Source organism: Monodelphis domestica, chromosome 4 (assembly GCF_027887165.1).
Source record: "Monodelphis domestica isolate mMonDom1 chromosome 4, mMonDom1.pri, whole genome shotgun sequence".
Classification (NCBI taxonomy): Eukaryota; Metazoa; Chordata; class Mammalia; order Didelphimorphia; family Didelphidae; genus Monodelphis; species Monodelphis domestica.
The window spans coordinates 404,890,480-404,910,182 of record NC_077230.1 but is presented as its reverse complement, the minus strand read 5'-3'; the positions used below and the strand labels follow the sequence as shown (position 1 = coordinate 404,910,182).

Below are 19,703 nucleotides of genomic sequence, written 5' to 3'. Positions count from 1 at the left end.
CAAAACTTAAAGAAGGACTACCACCCCTACTCCCCTGGGCTGAGGGTAGGAACCCTACAGAAGATTTGAGGGTATAAGGACATGAGCTACTAAGGAAAAAGAAGTGTGAACGGAACCCTCTTTCCACTGGTGGAGCCAGTCTCCAAACAAAGGGACCCTAGATGCACTGAAATGCTGCTGAAGAACCGAAGGGCAAAAAAAAAATGAAAAAAAGAGACCTCTTTAGGGGTCAACTGGGTAACTCAGTGGATTGAGAGTCAGGTCTAGAGATGGGAGATTCTAGGTTCAAATCTGGCCTCAAGACACTTCCCAGCTGTGTGACTCTAGGCAAGTCACTTGACCCCCGTTGCCTAGGCCTTACCACTCTTCTGTCTTGGAGCTTGGAGCCAATATACAGTAGTGACTCCAAGATGGAAGGTAAGAGTTTAAAAAAAAAAAAAGAGACCTCCTTTCTCAGTATCAATGGGGATGATCAGACCAAGAGTGGTGGAGAAATCATCCTCAATCTACAAAGCCAGAAGGGAACCTTAGAGACCCACTATCTAATACAACCCTTCAGTTGAGGCCTAGAGAGTACCATGTAGCAAAGCCCAAGGTCTTTTGGGTAAAAGGCAGACCTGGGAACTTAAACCTAAATCCTCCCTCAAAAGGCAGTGTTCTTTTATATCACACCTACTCTATCATCTAACCCGAGAGTCCTCATTTTAATAATAAACAGTTTTGGAGCTGTACTTGTACTTGTACTCAACTGCTATACTGTTTTATCCTTATGGGGAAAATAAAAAGCATTTTCTATCTTCAGTAAAAATATGTATGGTAAGCTGCACAGTTCCGGGGCCTAGGCCTTCACTCACCTGTTTAGCAGCTGGTTAATCAGGTATCTGTTGAAGGTGGATTTGCCAATACACTTTGGTCCACAGGCCATGATGATAGGGCAACCATCAATTTCCTCTGGAAAGCAAACAAGAACACCAAATTTTTCAACGTGACAAGCTTCATGGGAATCTTCCTCAAGTCTTTGGAGGCCACCAAATAATCAATCTTATTAATTTAGGAAGAGTCAAAGCAGTCAATGTCAGCTCCTTACCACGACAAGCAGTGATTAACTCTTCTATCGCTGAACTGCTGCTCTCAGACAAGTGAAAGCCACTTTCTTCCCCACATTTCTTAATGCCAACAGAAGACACAGTTAACTGCTCAAGAGTGTAGGAGGACGTCTCCTGTTTCTAGAGATGAACAATTTCAACTTTTAAAAAGAATTTGAAATGTAAAATGGCACGTAGCACAGAGATGAGTGTGGCGTTTATGTCCTCAACCTCTCTTTCTTCTGCTCCCTCCCCCACAATTTTGTCATCATTTACATGTCTCTTATCTGGTTGATGCTAGTCAACATACTTACAAAATTGAGTTCATACTGTATGACATTCATTACCTTTGCAAATTAAAGCAACACACCCATATATATCATCACAAGCCACAAAAATAAAGACTTCAGAAAAACAGTTAAGCTTGACCCTAATGAGAGGTCCAATACGATCACAAGGGTCACTGCTCCTGAATGACTATCCTCCACTGCCTTCAAATTTCTGTTCTGAGGAGTTATTCCTATGAGGGCAGGATGGAAACATTAATTTTAAAAAGTTTACAGAAAATTCTCCTGAAGGAAGAACATACTGGCATCATGGGTGTATCTGATCAGCAAATAGATGCAGCCCAGACACAGAATTACCTGAAAAGATGACAAGAAGTGCATATCAGCATCAATGAAATGTGCCAATACTAAAGCGGTGGCTCCTATTTCCACCTTTTCACCATCCTTTGCCACCTTTCTTCCTGAACTCCAGCTGGCTCCCATGACAATGCATTCCCTTTCCTCCCTTCTTCCTCAAGAACTCTTCTCTTCCTTCAAAATACAGCTGAGTACCACCACCTACAGGAAACCACTTCTGATAGTACTTAATCCCACGACCAAGTTCTATAAATTTATACGGAGTTACTTTCTTTCCATTTATTCTATCTATCTTTATCTAGCTCACTGCCTTCTAGAAAATGTAAACTCCTTGACTACATATTGCTTCACTTGTTCTATCTGGGCTGCTAGCACCTAAGACAGAACCAGCACTTCATAAATGCCAGTCCTTTTGGGGGAGATCCTCTATGGGGAGGATCCAGACCAGAAGGAAAAGGTGGCCATGGGCACCTCTGGAGGCTAGATTCTGATTCTAGGGCAACATTAAAATAATAAATAAGGCTTAGTGACCTTCAGTAATAGGAGAGTTCTGAAGAGGAAAGCTGCCCTATGCAGCCAATGTGGAAGCAAAAGAAAGGCTAGCAGCATAGGAGCCTGTCCAAGAAGGAATGGCAGGTAGGAAGGGCCAAGCTTTGTCTGCTAAGTAACTTCACACCTCAGCTTGGCCTGGAGGATGACAGTGATTAAAAACTCAATAACTTTATCATTAAATATTTATTTTACTCACAACACATTTAATAGGAGACAAACTATTCTTACGTGTAGAGGAAGAATCTGAAAAGCTACACTATCCTTGGAAGACAGTAAAGGGAATTAGTGAAGAAAAGTGTAAGGAGTAGACGAAATAAGATGAGGGAATGAAGACAAAAAGAAAAAACCAGAAGGATGGAAGATAGGGCCTAGACCAGTGATTCAGAGAATTCCTGGATGAAAAATCTCCCTATCTACCAAGTCAGGTGATTGCCTCCCAGAAATACTCAGAACACTAGGAGGGCAGAGACTGCCCAGAGCCACGTAGACAGCATGGGTCAGCAGTGTGTGCCAACTCAGGTCTTCCTGGCTCCAAGGCCAGCTCTCTTTCCAGGAGAAAAGACTAAGAAGAAGAAATGAGTAAGCCAGCTTCAGAATCAGGTATTATTTAAGACTACTTGGCATGCTGCCAAGTCACAGGGTTCAGAGGAAGGCAAACACACAGTCTCTGACATCAAAAAACTCACATTCTAATGGGGGAGACAACACAAAAGCATTTTACATATATAACATACACAGGACAAATGGAAGGTTGTTAATTTTAGGGAGAAAACATCCCACAGAAGTTGAATCTTGAAGGGAGTCAGGATGTGGTGATGAGAAGGGAGAGGAAGTATCAAGTGAGATGAATAGCAAGGAGGCCAGTGACATGAGATAGTCAAATTTACTCCATTCCTCTATAGGTTCTGCTCCTGCCTCTGAACTTCTTTCTCTAAAAGTCAAGTCTGCAGCCAGGAAAACCCAATTTCAAATCCAGCCTCAGACACTTACTAGCTCAGTGACTCTGGGCAAATCATTTAACCCATTTGCCTCAGTTTCCTCAACTGTAAAATAGGAAATAGCAACTATGACTATGAAGATCTAATAGAATCCATGTGTAAAGTGCCCTGCCCTGAAAAAACACTGGTTTCTTTGTTCTTTTCCTCTTTCCCTTCCTTGGACTGGTCAGTTGTGCCTGGAACTTCCATCTGGAGGATGGATCAAAAAGGGTTTAATGAGTTGGGTGTGACTTGGGCTTGTGCTTTAGAAAAATCACTCTGGTAGCTGAGGGAATGATGGATTAGAGTGGGAAGAGAGACCTAAGGTCCTGAGGCCAGCCAGCAGGTTAAAGGTAATGAGGACGTGCACAAAGAGTGAGCAGAAGAGATAGGCTGCAAGGGTAAAACCCACCAGTTGTATCCCCACCCCCAAAAAATTGGATAAGGAAGAGAAGGGAAGACAGGTATGAATGGTAGTCAAGGATGCTTCCAGAGTTGTCAACCTGAGTGACTAGGAGGATGCTGGTCTATGGATAGTAATAGGAAGGTTCCAAAGAAAGAAGAGTTTGGGGGGAAAGAATGAATGCTATACTGAATCTGAAATGCCTATGGGGCATCAAGTTCAAGATATCCAAGAGGGAAGAGATTGAAACTCAAAGAGACTATGGCTTACACAGACCTGGGGCTCATCCAGAAATGACAACTGAACCCATGGGAGTTGAAGGGACCAGAAAACCAAATATTGTAGAGCAAGATTTGTTCACTTGGAGTCTGTGAATATTCCTTAGTATTTCAATATCATTGGTTTCCTTCTTTTGTCATCCTCTTTATTTTAGACCACAGTTTCCTTCCACAAAAGGATTAATATGGAGAAAATGTTTTACATGACTATACATGTAAAATCTATATGAGACTGCTTATCATCAGGGTGAGGGGAGATTTGAGACTCAAAATTCTTTTTAAAATGATGGAAACCGGGGGCAGCTAAGTGGCTCAGAGGGCCAGGTCCTGGAGTCCAAATCTGGCCTCAGAAACTTCCTAGCTATGTGACCCTGGGCAAGTCACTTAACTGCCATTGCCTAGCCTTTTCCACTCTTCTGTCTTAGATCCTAAGACAGAAGGTAAAGGTTAAAAAAATAAAAAAACAAAATGCTGGAAACTTTTTATATTTAATTGGGGAAAAGAATTAAATTTAAACACATTAAAAAAATAAACCCAAGGTCCACAGGTTTCACCAGCCTGCCAAAAGGGGCCAGACAAAAACAGGGAAGAACCTCAAGTACAAAGGAATAGAAGGGGACACCCAAAGCTAGTGATAAGACGTAAGTCAGACAGGTAGAGCAGGCTGTCATCCTCCACAAAAGTTACCTACCAAAACCCCTGTAAGAGATCCTCCCCTGCTTGGGGGGGGGGGGGGGGGGGGGGAAGAATTCAGTGGCTAGAGAGCCAGGCCTAGAGAGGGGGCATCATGTGTTCACTTCCTAGGTGTGTGACCCCAGGCAAGTCATTTAACCCCTATTGCCTAGCCCTTACTACTCTTCTGCCTTAGAATCAATACAATGTATTTTTTAAAAATAAATTAAAAAAAAAGAGATTCTCATGACCAACAGCCCATTTGTTCAATGTCTTTTCCAATTAGCATAATTAGCCCAATTCACCAGTCACCACCCTAATATTCTGTTTATCTGTAATACAGCCATCTGTGTCCTTTGTGAAATGAGAGACCTTTCTTTCAGCTGGCTTCACTCTTAACAGTTCAGATGGGATCAATTCTACAAAGGACATGAAGGATACTACCTTTCCTGAGAAAAGGTGAGAAAAAGCTGGATAACTGAGGACGAAGTCCATAGCAGGGGTCTCCAGACGTTGCAGCATGACGATGGAACACATTGGAGAAAACTGCTTCATCATGGGAAATGCATTGGCTGCAAAAAGAACAAAAAAATGAATTCAGAAGTTGTAATTCATCTACATGGCAAGAACTCCTTATGCTATTTCTTGAACTAGATTGGGGCTAAAAGACTCTCTCAGACCTCTTTATAGAGCCAACTGCCTAACTCCAAAAGGCCTCCTCTGCCTTCATCACTAAATGCTAAGACAATCACAAGAGCCTCTGGTCAGTCTCCCTGCTCATCTTGCCCCACTCCAGCCCATTCTCCATTGAGTTGTCAAGACAACCTCTCCTAAGTATGGGCCTGACCATGTCATCCCCCCTCCTACTCAATTAACTCCAGTGACTCCCTATTGTGTCCAGAATCAAATATAAAATACTCTTGTCATTCAAAACCCTTCATAACCTGACCCCTCCTACCTTCCTGGCTTCTTACACCTTACTCACCCCCATGTACTCTGCGATCCAGTGACACTGGCCTCCTGGCTGTTCCTCATACAAGACATTCCATCTCCCAACTCTGGGCATTTTCAATGGCTGTTCCCCATGCCTGGAATACTCTCCCTCCTTCTATCCGTCTCCTGGCTTCCTTCAAGTCCCAGTTAAATCCCATCTTCTCTATGAGAAGGAAAGAAGGAAGGAAGGGAGGAAACAAGCGCTTATTAAGCACCTACTACATGCCAGGCACTGGGCTAAGCACTTTACAAATATCTCAGTTGATTCTCACACTGGCACTTTGAAGAATGTGCTATGTTTATCACCATTTTACAGAGAGGAAATTGAGGCAGAGGTTAAGGGACTTGCTCAGAGTCACAGAGCTAGGAAGATGAATTTTAATTTTGGTCTTCCTGACTCTAGAATGAACATTCCATGCACAATGGCACCCCATACTTGTCTCTCCTAATCCCACTTTGACTTTCCTCTCTTTTATTATATCTCATTTATCCTATCCATCGCTTGTTTGTACACAGTAGTTTACATGACATCTCTTCAATCAAACTGGGAGCTCCTAGAGGCCTTTAAGTAAGCCTTTTGCCTTTCTTTGTGCCTAGAGCCTGGTACACAGTAGGGGCTTAATAAATGCTGACATACTGATTCCTGTCATAGCCTCCTAACTGGCACCCATGTCTCCCTCTTCTCTTCCTCCAGTCCGTCCTGTCCTCACTACTAGTCTGACCTTTCTTTAACACTACTCTGAGCATGTCATTCATTCCCATTCCCACACCTTCCATTCAATTAATTAAGTCCCACTCTGTTCTCTTAGATCCCCAGTTTGACTCCCAACTGTTTTGCCATCCTAGAAGCTGATGGCTCTTCTACAACTAACTGCCCTTTGGCCAAGCCAACCTACTTGTTGCTCATTCCATGAATTTAAAGTTTCCTGTCCCTGTTCTGTCACACCACCCACACCTCTTATCTATCTAGGACGTCCTCTCCCCTTTTCTTATCTATCTCTTTTGGTCCCACTGAGATGCTGCCTACCTCTACCTCCTCAGCAAAGTGCTCTCTCCCCTAACTGTACCCAAGCCACAGCCTTCAAGGCATTTATCATATGCTAGGTGTACTAAGTGTACCTGTGACCTGGGTACTTCACCCCAATCATGATAAATCCTGTGAAGGCAGAGACAATGTCTTACTTAACTTTGACTCCCATGGGGGCTAGCACAATGTCCTGAATATATTATATGCTTAATATATATGAGGCATGAACAGTGGTCACTATCTAGATTTTTTAGTTACCTGAAGAAATATGATCTTTGATCAAAGACCGGACTTCGAACTTCATATCCTTTATGGTTTTCTCTGGCATCAAGTAGCTAATTGCTTCAAAAGTCAGGGCACAGTTGGTGTGGGGTGAGTAAAGGTCATAGGCCGGCTGGCCCTGGCTGATGATAAAACCAAATACTTGCACTCGGCCATAGAGACAGGTAAGCCGACATTTCCCAATGAAGGAGAAAGACTAGCAGGGAAAAAGAACAAGAAATTTGTGACCAACTAGCAAATAATTGCAAAGCACTAAAAAAACTCATTTGCTACCATGCCATCAAAGGAAGGGTTCATTGCCAAGTGCCAAGCAAACAAGAACAGAGGACTTTGAAGCAGGAAGAGACTTGGGATCATCTAGACCAGTGATGGTGAACCTTTTAGAGACAGTGCTTTGCTGTCCGTCCGCCCCACCTCCCCATACCCCACACAAGGGAGGGAGAAAAGTGCTCCCATTGGGGTGCTGGGCAAAGGGGTGGGGGATGTGAAAAAATGTCATCAGGCACACTGGAGAAAGGGAGGGGAGCAGCTCCCCCCAATTCCTCTGCCTTTCTAGAAATGAATAAATTCTGGACGTAGGGAGGGAGGATAGCCTAATGCCCACAGAGAGCACTCAGTGTGCCATTGGTTTAGTCTAAATCACTGATTTAGATTAAAGGTTCTTAACCTGGAGTCTATGAATTTTTTTTTTTAATCCTTACCTATCAATACTATGTATTGGTTCTAAAACAGAAGAACCAGAACTGTAAGGGTCAGGCAATCAGAGGTTAATCGGTTAATCGACTTGCCCAGGGTCACACAGCTAGAAAGTGTTTGAGGCCAGCTTTGAATCGAGGACTTCCTGTCACTAGGCCTGGTTCTCAATCCATGGAACCACCCAACTGCCAGCCCTACCAAGACCTTTTAAAAATATGCTAATAACCAGTGCATTATAATTGGTTTCTTTTGTAATACTAAATTTTCATTTTATGCATTTAAAAACATCATCCTAAAAAGAAGTACACAAGCTTCACCAGTCTTGCCCTATATTTAAGAATCTCTCATCTACTCTATCCAACTTCTTATAGAGATGGGAAAAACAGTGCTCAGAAAATTTCCATAGAGGACTATTTCCCTTTCTTCTTCCTCCCTTGCTCCCTCCTCCAGCTATCCCAGAATCCATCCTGGCTGGCCAGGGGCAGGAAGGCAAAAGGAGGGAAAGTACTTCCTTAAAAAGCATTTATTGGAGCAGCTAGGTGGCTTAGTGGATAGATTCTAGCCTGGATATAGGAGGTCTAGAGTTTAAATGTGCCCACATACACTTCCAAACTGTATAACCCTGGGCAAGTCCCTTAACTCAAGTTGCCTAGCCCTAACTGCTCTTCTGCCTTGGAAACAATACTTGAATTCTAAGCCAGAAGGTAAGTTTGTTTGTTAGTACCATATGCTCTTCTCTTCCCCCAGTTTGACTTGTCGATCACAGGGTCTGGATGAAATCATAAAGGACCACCACAGTCCTGCTGCCATGCCCAAAACTTATGCAGCCTTGCCGTTTATTCATTCCAACACCCTCAAGTTTTCTGAGACTGTCTACACTATAGATGAGCTTTCTTTTAGAGAGCTTTGAGAGTACGGATATCTCTGACTTTTATATTTGTATCCTCAGTCCTTATTTAGTCACTCAGTCACTATTTAGAACATAGTAAGGGCTAAGTGCTTTTTCATTCATTGACCCATCTATCCTTGTTGACAAAGACTCCAGGTTCTAGGCTGTACTCAACAGTTGAAGAAGCTTCAACAAGCAAGTGTCCATGGACCTCCCTAACATGCTTCTGTTGGACCCAAGTCCCCTCCAGTTTTAAATTTATGAATCTCCCTCCAACAATCATTCCTTAAGTAGAGGTCCTATGCTATGCTGCTGCCCCATGCATAAGGAAGTGAAGTCAATTGAGTAGAGAACCCCAGCTTGAAAGGCCTCAGCACTGAAATCAGGGGTGTAAGTGGTTCCCCCAACTGAACACTTTCATTTTAAAGATAAGGATGGGGAATATACCAGAAAAGCAGACTCTCAGATACCAAATAACAAAGGCCTCCTTCAAACCCAGCTCCCAACTCTATCTTTTTTAATGCTACAATTTATATATTTTTCTAACTTTGTTTTCTATGTAAAAAGCTTTCTATTTCTGATAAGTGAAAACATTGTTTCCCCTATCCACCCTGTCAGGGAGCTCCGGGGCTGGTAAACCTAATCTAAGATAGCTCAGTGGCTATCTCAGAGCTGCATCTGGAGACAGTAGGTTCTGTTTTCCAGTCTGACCTCATACACTTCCTAGCTGTGTGACCCTGGGCAAGCCACTTAAACCCCCACAACTTAACCCTTAATGCTCTACTGCCTGGCAATCGTACACAGTATAGAGTCAGACACTGAAAATAAAGCTAAAGCGAGATTCCGGTTCCGGAAAAGAACAGAGATCAATTACAGGGGCGTGGTCGGGACCAGGCCCTCTCCGGCCTCACGGTTCAAAGCCGCCCATCCCCTCCAGGCTTCAGCTTCCCTCAGGCGGAGAGGATGCAATAGAGTCCAGGTTTATTAAAGCCAGGCACTCCTCGCCCGCGTTCTCTTAGTCAATATCCCTCCGAAGGGGAAGGGCTCGCCTTTCCAGCCAATCAAAGCCTCTCCTCCTACCCCTAGCCCCGGGGCTGACCTGTGCGTGGTGCAGCAGCACCAGGAGGCCAGCCTTGCCCCGCACCAAGAAGGGCTGCCCGCGCCCGCCAAAGTGGCAGGGCTCCCGGGGCGCCTCCTCAGGACAATCGCGCTCGCCGCCCTGGTCGGACTCGGGTCCCGCCGCCGAACGCTCCCCACTGCCGCGTTGCTTTTCCTTCTCATCTCCCGTGGGGCGGCGCTCACGCCGCTCCCGTAGCTCGCACAGTTGCCTCCACTCGCGCTCCTCTCGCTGCCGCTCTTCCTCGCGCTCCCGCCGCTCCCGCTCCCGCTCGGCGCGCTCCCGCCGCCGCGCCTTCTTCTTCCGCGTCCTCTTCTCCCGCGCGCCCCACTCGACTCCAGCCGCTATCACGGCCTCATCCACCTCCTCCTCCTCTTCTAGCCAGGCCGCGCCGGCCGCCTCGATCTGCTGCAGCCGCAGCCTCAGCCGCCGCTGGCCTCCACCGCCCAGGGAGCGGGCTCGGCGCCTCGCTCGGCGGCCCACGCCCAGCGGGGAGCGGGCCCGGCGGAGCCGCGTCCAGCCTAGGCGGCCGGGGCCCTCCTTGCTGTAGACCAACACATCGGCCATGCCGCCGCCACCGCCCCCGCCGGCTCCCGCCGCTCCGTTCCTGTGACGCATCTCGCGAGAACTGGCTAAGCTCCGCCCTCCCCCGCGCCCGAGGGTGTCTTGGGAACGGAAGCACCGGTGCTCTCGCGCGCGGGCGCCCTCGCGTGGGCCGCCGGCGCCGTCCTTCTCAAGTTCAGGCCCGCCCCGCCCCCTCTGGGAGGGCTTCCCCACCTGGCCGAACCCAAAGTAGGCACCCGTTTGCATGCCGGCGGTTTGCATACATTTGTCTGTTAGCCGAAGGCAGGAACCCAGAGGGTTCCGGTGGGCCGGGCCTGGCCTGGCCCCTTCCCGCAGGACACTTTGGGCGCCCCTGGAGGCTTTTGGTTTCATGTATACGAGTGGACATTGGCCCCCGGGTCTGGGCTATGCAGACCCTCAGCCGGCCCAACCCGTGGCTGGCTGTAAGGTACTAAGTAAGAAACGTTTGTAAAGCTTCTTGCGCACAGTAGGCGCTTAAAGCATGCTTGTTGCTTTCGCCCACCAAGAGTTTTGGGGTGTTTGGTTGGTTGGTTGGTTTAACTGGCTATGGGAAAATGGTGGTGGTATCTTGTTTAGAGAGCCTGGGTTGGCATCTGGAAGTCCTGGGGTCACTGACGGGGGACTTTGGGCAGCGCCCTAATCTCATTAGAGCCACTCCTTTAGAAGGGTGCTGTAAGCATCAAAAGAGAAGAAAATTAAGGGACAAATAAGTGCTCTATAAAAAGCTTTTAGGCCCGGTTCTTTTGGAGTTTCAAGATTTCCCATGGTCAAACAACAAATCACATCCTTAATTAAATCTTTAAAATGAGACACAAAGTTTAGATAGGACTTGATGGGGCTCTCCATCAGAGAGCTTTGGCCCCCGGGTTTACTACTTCCAAGGGGTGAGCTTTCCAGGACAAATTTCCAAATTAAACTGTGAGGACTCAGGAAGAAGCTGCCAGTTTGCCAAGGTTTATGTTCTAAAGTTGTTTGTGCCTTTGTCCCCTCCGTTACCCTGATGAATCCTAGGGCTCCACTATAGTGGCTATGGAAGAGAGGTGTGGAGCTTGGTGCCCTGATCCAGCCGTGGAGTCTTTATCTGGCTCCCCAGGAAACCCACTAAGATCAATGCCTGAAAAGGAACTAAAGACCATTTGCAGGAGATCTACCTAACTTCCCAAGGAAGGGGCAGAAGTGGCTTCTTCAGCTAATGGAGGAGGTATCCAACAAGAAGGAATAAGTTCTGTGCTCTCTACAGATAGGAATGATGATGTAGAGTTTAGTCATGAATTCAAGGTAGAGCAGAGTTGGATTTGGGCATAAGTACAATTCGATAATAAGCAAGGGAGCCTGCAGTATGGAAGGGGAATATGACCCAATCACAGATAATTGTAGCAAGAGAATACTAGGTATAGTGAGTGCATAGTATGCATGCCGGCTTTACAATCATGCAGATTTCTGTTCAAATATCACCTCTAACAAAGATGCTTCATGTATCAAAACCGCTTCACATATGTACAAGGCCATAGATGGCTGACACTGGTAAAGGCAGGGGTTCTTAACATTATAGGGGCATGGATCTCTTTAACATTCTGATGAAGCCTATGGACCCCTTCTTAGAGTAAGATTTTTAAATGCATAAAATAAAATACATAGGATTTTAAAAGAAACCAATCATATTGAGAGAATTATCAAAATATTTTTTAAAGCTTACAGACTCAAGGTTAAGAATTCCAGGTTGAGAAATTCAAAAGATTATATGAGTTTAAAGCTCTACAGAACCTTCAAAGCCAAAGCCAGCCCCCTTATTTTACAGATGAGAAAGCTGAGACAAAGAAATTAAGTGACTTTATTAGAGATCTGAACCATTTTCCCTACTCCAAGTTCTGTGCCCTCTCCACAGTGATACACTGCCTTTCTCACCCCAAGAAATCCCCAGGCTTCTGAGATCATAGTTCCTTCCCCATTCCCATCTAAGTGCAAAAAAGAGAGAACAAAGTTATCTGTGAGATCTGATTGGGAGGAGGGGTGGAAGAAGGGTCAGGGAAGGATCTGTTGTTCTAGCTCCACTATACACTATGATAGTCCCTCCAGCTAAATGATACAGATGGCTTCCTTTAATTTAGTTTCCCAAGGATTTAGCAAAACTTCCTCATAGTTAGCCCAATAAAAACTCTACCACACCCTTCCTGATCTAAATCCTCATTTGTCAAATTGTGTCAGGGGTGCACCTGGTTGCACCTGGCAATGGGTGCCACCTGGTTAAAACAAAGATAGTTCAACCTCTCATTTTCCCCAAGAGCACCTCTTAGGTTCCTGTGCAGAACCACAAGCCAGGAAGTCCAACTCAAACATTCTACCTGCTGGAGTTGAGTTTTGTATATTTGTATATTATATGCAAGATCCACCCCTTTCCAAAGCATGAAATCGAGGAGAATTAGGCAGAAGCTCTAGATTAAATAGTCCTGAGCTATTTAAGAACAGAGGCATCTTTGCCATAAAAAGGAATAGAAGAGCTCAATTCTCCATCTGGACAGCATGGTCCATTTTAAACCCTACCTGGTCTACCTGACTCTCTTCATGACCTGCCTCTTCAATTGTCAAGAAACAGAGACCCATTCTGACTTCAAGATGCCTGGGGATCATACCATTGCAGGGTTGTTTCCCATCCACTCTGTTGATGATGAAGTCAGACTCAGACCTGAGGTGACCCTGTGTGGGAGGTAAGTGAGGGTCCACTACCTTGTGGAAGCCATCCACGCAGAAGGGCTGTTCACAGCAAAATCCACCCAACATTGGAATCAATTTACTAATTTGTACCTCTGGACTTTTGCGGAGCCAGGACCTCCACTTGAATCACCCTCCATTTTCTTTATCACCCATTTATACCCAGTCTCTACCACCAAGAGCTGCCTTGAGACAGAGGCTTCCTTTGGGAGTCCTTCCCTGGGATGCTCACCCGTCCTCATCTGTCTTTTACTCAGTTTATTATTTTGCTCTGGCTTTTTTTGTTGTTGTTGAATTGCAGTTGTGTTCCACATTTTAAGGGTCTTCTTGTCTTTCCAACTAGACTCCTCAAGGGAAAGGACCATGTAACAACTTCACTTCTAACACTGCCTAGGAAAATGCAGATAATCTGAATTCTCCCTCTTCCAAAAATGCCAGCACATACAGAATCACAGGTAGGGGGCGCCACAGTGCACAGAGTGCTGGGTCAGGAGTCAGTTTAAATCCAGATCCCAGTACAGACACTTACTGAGCATCTCTTAACTGCTAAATGCCTCAGTTTCCTCATCTGGAAAATGGGAATAATAGCACCTACCTTGCAGAATTGTTATGAGAATAAAATGAGATATTTGTAATACAGGGCCTGATACATTAATAGGTATATTAAAAGCCCTTGTTTCCTTCCTCCCCACAGAATTTTTGAGCTAGAAGGGGACTCAGGAAACATTTAGTCTAACCTATGCCCCAAAAGGAATCCCTGCTATAAGCTACCCAACAAGTGGTCATCTGACCTCAGCTTAGGATATCCACAAAGTGGGGATGCCAGCTCCAGAGGAACTCATCACACTCACAAGTTCTAGTTGTTAGGAAACTTTTTCTGACCTAAATCTGCCTCCTTGCAATGTTGCCTGGCATGTAGGAAGAAATTCTTTGTATTCACTGCTTTCAGGAAACTAAGTTCTCTTACAATAAGAGGGTCAACCATTACCAGGTACTGAGCAACCAAGGAAGATATGATTCAAGGGGGATTATTAGCTGGGAGACCCTAGGCAAGTTGTATAGACTTTATAAGCCTCAGACTCCTTACCTATAAAGTCGATCTAATGTCACAGGCGTATTGCAGATCTTAAAGGAAAGTTCACAGAAACATAGAAACATGAAGGTATGAATGAAATGAGATCGTCTACATGAATTACTTTGCAAACCTTTGTTATTTGTTCAGTTGTTTCAGTCATGTTTGATTCTGCAACCCCACTGGGGATTTTCTTGGCAAAGATACTGGAGTGACTTGCTATTTTGTCCTCCAGTTCATTGGACAGATGAAGAAACTGAAGTCAGTAGGATGAAGTGACTTGTCCAGGGTCACACAGCTAGTGAGTGTCTGAGGTTGAATTTGGACTCAGGAAGAGGAGTCTTCCTGACTCCAGGCACTGTGCCATCTAGCTTCTCCCCTGGATAACCTTACTTACTGAAGAGGTTTACAAAGAATAGATCTGATGAGCCCACCTCAGTTTCCACTCTCAATTATGAGTGATAAAGGTCTTAGCATTGGGTTTGGGGCCTCAATGCTGCTGACCATCCTTCTTTTTCTGGCCCTGTCTTTTCTATAGGTCCAAGACATTCAATGGCCATGGATACCACCTCTTCCAGGCCATGAGGTTTGGCATAGAAGAGATTAACAACTCTAGTTCTCTCCTTCCCAATGTCACTCTGGGCTATGAACTCTATGATGTGTGTTCAAAGTCTTCTAATGTGTATGCCACCCTGAGTGTTCTTTCCCAGCCCAGAGGAAACCATATCAGGTTTCCAGAAAATGTCTTCAACTATTACCCCAAAGCAGTGGCAGTCATTGGGCCAGACAGCACTGAACTGACCTCCATCTCTGCATCCCTCCTGAGCACATTCTTGGTCCCCCAGGTAAGCTAGAATCAACCTCTGGGTCCTCTGTCCAGGCCAGCACAAGTTAGAGCTTTGTAGGAGCCATTAATGTGTGCCAGGCTACTCTTGTATTATTTGGAGGCTTAGCCAATGTCTGTCCATCATTGGTTTTTGGCTGGTTTACTTGAAATTCTTCTTTATATTTTATAACCCCTTGTTACCATTCCCTTATTTTCTTTATTAAATGAATGCTGGATAAATAAAAACCTTTTTCCTTGACAGTGCCAACCCTTCTATGTGTACTCCAAATCTCATCCATTCTCATTTTCTCTAGTAGATGGCTCCAGAATGACTTCCCCCCCTAAACTTTAACCTCCTTCTCTGCATCTGACAAAAATGCCCCCTCTCCTGTCCTTAAAAAGCACTACCATCTTGTCAAACTATTGTTCTCTTGCTCTCCTTTTCTTAGCCAAACTCCTAAAAAAAAGGTTTTTACATTCATTGCCTCTACTTTCTTCCCCTTAGTCTTTTCTGTACTCTTTGGGATCTGAATGCTAACTGAAATTACTGCCAAAGTTGTCAATGATCTCACTTTTTTTTTAACCCTTACTTTCTGTCTTATTAACAACTCTAAGACAGAAGAGCAAGGGCTACAAACAAAACTAAGTGATTTGCCTAAGGTCTCACAGGCCAGATTTGAACCTAGGTCCTCCCAACTCTAGACCTGAAGCTCTACACATTGTACCACCTACCAGTCTCTCTGTGATCTCTTAACTTCCAAAGGTAGTCTTTTCTCAGATCTCATCCTTGTGGAGCTGTCAACAGCAGTGGCACTGTTGATTGCTATTTCCCTATGAATATATGACCCTTCTTAGGGTCTTGTGACCCTGCTTTCTCTTGATTTTCCTACTTCCCTTACCACTCCTATTTCCTTTGCTAGATCATTATCTATATCACTCCCTTCCTCCCCAACTATGAGTTTAACTGAACCCTCTTCTCTCTATATATTCTGATTTGGTGATCTTATCAGTTACCATTGGTTTAATTATCGTCATCTTTTTATTTCCAGATTTCTTCATCTGGCCCTGGTGTCTATTCTTTTTTTTTTAACCTTTATTTATATTTATTAATCTTAAAATTTTTTCCCATGGTTCCATGATTCATGTTTTCTCCCTCCCCTCATTCTTCCCCCTTCCCAGGGTTGACAAGCAATTCCACTGGGTTATGCATAAATATATTATCACTCAAACTTATTTTTATATTATTCATTTTTGTAAAAGAGCAAGGCCTGGTTTCTATTCTGAGCTGTCAGTCTATGTATTAAGCATTTACTGTATGCCAGTCAAGGTATTAAGCACAGGTTGGGGTAGTATAGAGAGGGGGAACGCCAAAACAAAGGCATAAGGACCTGATTTCAAATTTGGCCTCAGATACTTAGCTATGTGACCCTAGGTAAGCCACTTAAAGCAAACTGCCTAGCCCTTACTGCTCGTCTGTCTTAGAACTGTTACTGAAACAGAAGGCAAGGGTTTAAATAAAAAAAGAAGAAATGAAATATATTTTTTTTAAACTCTTACCTTCTGGCTTGGAGTCAATACTGTGTATTGGCTCCAAGGCAGAAGAGTGGTGAGGGCTAGGCAATGGGGGTCAAGTGACTTCCCAAGGTCACACAGCTAGGAAGTGTCTGAGGGCAGATTTGAACCTAGGACCACCCATCTCTAGGCCTGACTCTCAATCCACTGAGCCACCCAGCTGCCCCCTGAAATAATTTTTAAAAATAACAAAATCACAATAATGTTAATTCTAAATAAGATCCTATGGGTTCTGCTGGTTTTCCATTGAATGGCAGGGCTCAAAGTTATCATTAGGAGAGAATTTTCTTTTAAAACCGTCATCTTAAACTGCAAGGATATCTGTTAAAATCACAATTAAACATGCCAAAGGAACACAAAGTCTAATGGGGGAGACAATGTGCAAACAACTACATACAAACAAGGTAGCGAGGATAAATGAAATAATTAGAAAGGAGGCACTAGAATTTGGGTAGAAGGGCTGTAAAAGGCAACAGAGAAAGATGCAGAAGTAGAAACCCAATTTGTATTATATAATACTAACACTAGATAATTAATATTGTATGTGTAAACTAAGAAGACTGATCAGTTCTGAGTAACACAGGTTGGAAAGCCTGATGGATTACTGGCCAAGATGATGGTAGTAAGCTTGAAGCAAATAAGGAAGCTCAGAAGAGGAGTACTTTTGGGAGACAGAGTTCTGTTTTGGACATGTTTGAAATAGCTTCTCATAAAAGATGGGATTTTATCTGGGCCCTGAGGGAAGTCAGAGTAGTCTGGAGGCAGAGACAAGAAAAGCATTCCAGGGATGGAGGCAGCCAGTGAAAATGCCTGGATTCTACTTATGTAGCACTTTGCATGAGAAAAATCCTGAAGCCAGGCTCATTGGATCACAGAATTAGTATGAGTGAATAAGAAGAAAACTGAAAAGGTAGAAGCCAGCTTAGCAAGAGTTTTATATGTGATTCTGGAGGTGGAGGGCCATGAATACCTTTACCAAAAAGAAAAAAAAAATGCCCAGCACCTAGCACTGTACATAATGTTCATTGCTTGATTGCCTGAATTCCTTCCCCACAGATCAGCCGCAAGGTGACCAGTGTGATGTTCATTGAGGAGAGGAAGAGAACCCTCTATATCATAACCCATCTCATGGGGTGGGGGGAGTGATCCCATGGAGGGGGCTGTACATTTTTAATCTGTGCTTTAAAAAAAAATGCCTGATAGACATGACAAAGAATTCTATCCACCTCTAGTGTAAGAACTATTGGAGTCAGAATGCAGATCAAAGCATAATATTTTTCACTTTAGTTTATTTGGGTTTTTATTTGAGGGTTTTGGTTTTCTATGATTACTCTTACAAAAATAAATATGGAAATGTTTTGCATGACAATACATGTATAATCCAGTTGGAATTGCTTGCCAACTCCAGGAAGAGGGAAGGATAAAAAGGAGGAGACAATTTGGATCATATAATTTAGGAAAACTTGTGTGGCATTGATAATTGATAAAATATCTTTACCAAAAAAATGCCCAGCACCTAGCATAATACATAATGTTTGTTTCTTGACTGACTGAATTCCTTCCCCACAGATCAGCTATGAGGCCACCAGTATGATGTTCAGTGAGAAGCAGAAGTACCCCTCATTTCTGCGCACAATCCCCAGTGACAAGCACCAGGTTCAGATGATCCTGATGCTACTGAAGAAGTTTGGGTGGTCTTGGATCTCAGTGATTGGCAGTGAGAATGACTATGGCTTGCAGGGAGTGCATCTGCTGGAGGACTTGGCCAATCAACAGGAGATCTGCATTGCCTATAAGGATTTTGTGCCCATTTTAGCTCAAGCGGCCGATAATACAATGCAGAACATGATGGTGGACATCAACAAATTTGGTGCAGAGGTGGTGGTTGTCTTCTGCAATAAAAGGCTGGCCCGTGTCTTCTTTGAGGCAGTGGTGCTGGGGAATGTGACTGACAAAGTGTGGCTAGCTACAGAAGACTGGTCCATCTCCAGTTACATCACACAGGTGCCTGGCATTTCAAGGATTGGGACAGTGATTGGGATAGCTATCAAACAGAGACAGGTGCTTGGAATGAAAGAATTCGAAGAGGCCTACGCCCAGGCTAAGAACACCTCAGAGGCATCAGGTGGCCCTGCTCAAGATAGGGGAGATCACACTTGCAATCAGCATCAGGCTCTCACAGCAAATGCCAATACTGAGCTGAGTCAGTTTTCCATGAATGCTGCCTACAATGTATATGCTGCTGTGTATGCAGTGGCCCATGGGTTGCACCAGCTCCTGGGCTGCCCCTCAGGAGTCTGCACCCCAGGCAAGATCTACCCTTGGCAGGTGAGAAGGATAAGAGTATGGCAAGGGTTCTGTATACCTCCTCAGTTCTGTCCTAGAAATATCATTCTCCTGGCACTCTGTGGTGCTCAGAGATTTGATTCCTTCCTTTTATGCTCAGTTCCTTCTGGATCAGAGTAGACCTCTTGGCCCCCTCAGTGTAGGAGGAGAATAGGAAAGCCAGGTTTAGAATAAAGGGCAAGTCCTCTTAGAAAAATCCTTATCTCCTCATATTTTCCCATTTTTTCCCCCATCCTGCCCTTGGCTGCCCAAAGGTGAAATTCAGAGATAAAAACCTCAAAAAAGCTTATCATATCTATCATATCCTATCTCATTTGGGGAGGGGGGTGATCCTATGGAAGGAACTAGTTATCTCTTAGGTATTTCAGACCTATTGGGGCTCAGCACCTTCTCTAAGAAATCAGATTCCCACCTTCAAGCTTTTATTTCCTCTCTTTTTCAACAGCTCTTATCTTGCATTCTCTGGCTTTGCTTAGATTGAGTACCTAAGGGAAGCTCCATACAGTTTGTGATTGGGGTACATGGTTTCTGTACATTGCAGCTGCTGGCGGAAATCCGAAAGGTGAATTTCACGCTTCAAGGAAACCCTGTATCCTTCGATGAAGATGGAGATCCAGTCAGTGGATATGATATTATTACATGGGACTGGAATGGCCCAAATTGGACCTTCAAAGTCATTGGCACTTCCACATGGTACCCAGTTTTCTTGGAAATAGATGGGACCAAAATCCACTGGCACAGAGAGGAAAATCAGGTAACAAGCCACTTTGGGAAGAGAAGATAGTCATTAGCCTGATAAAGCAATTAAATACCCAGAACTTATGGGTAACCTGGAGATGCCCAGGTGGGGATAGTCTCCATCAAGCTTTAAATAAAAATTCCTGTCATGCCAGGCTCTAAGGCTGTTCCCCAAAGGCACAGCTCTTATCTGCCCCTACTGGAAAATCCAAAGAGACATTATCCAGTAGTAAGCCTGAA

The 19,703-nt window shown here is 44.4% G+C and overlaps 2 protein-coding genes across 11 annotated transcripts in view; one reads left to right on the top strand and one right to left on the bottom strand.

The window, feature by feature from the left end:
- Positions 1-10,566, bottom strand: part of NOL9 (nucleolar protein 9) — a 27,859-nt gene extending 17,293 nt beyond the window's left edge. For both annotated transcript variants that reach the window (XR_001622475.2, XM_001377263.5), the window contains exons 1-5: positions 9,598-10,566; positions 6,890-7,109; positions 5,056-5,183; positions 1,088-1,226; positions 855-951 (exon numbers count right to left, since the gene is read on the bottom strand). Coding sequence is in view for 1 of the 2 variants with exons in the window: in XM_001377263.5 (XP_001377300.3) it covers positions 855-951; positions 1,088-1,226; positions 5,056-5,183; positions 6,890-7,109; positions 9,598-10,551 (1,538 nt within the window). In the remaining variant the exon portion in view is untranslated. The remainder of the gene's footprint in view (positions 1-854; positions 952-1,087; positions 1,227-5,055; positions 5,184-6,889; positions 7,110-9,597) is intronic.
- LOC100617304 (telomere zinc finger-associated protein) overlaps positions 10,291-19,703 on the top strand; it is a 26,415-nt gene continuing 17,002 nt past the window's right edge. The window contains exons 1-4 of one of the 9 annotated variants that reach the window (XM_056795899.1): positions 10,291-10,407; positions 13,253-13,364; positions 17,949-18,707; positions 19,267-19,479. In XM_056795899.1, the coding sequence (XP_056651877.1) occupies positions 13,341-13,364; positions 17,949-18,707; positions 19,267-19,479 (996 nt within the window). In that variant the 5' untranslated portion in view covers positions 10,291-10,407; positions 13,253-13,340. The other 8 variants (XM_056795898.1, XM_056795895.1, XM_056795900.1 and 5 more) reach the window with 8 other exon arrangements.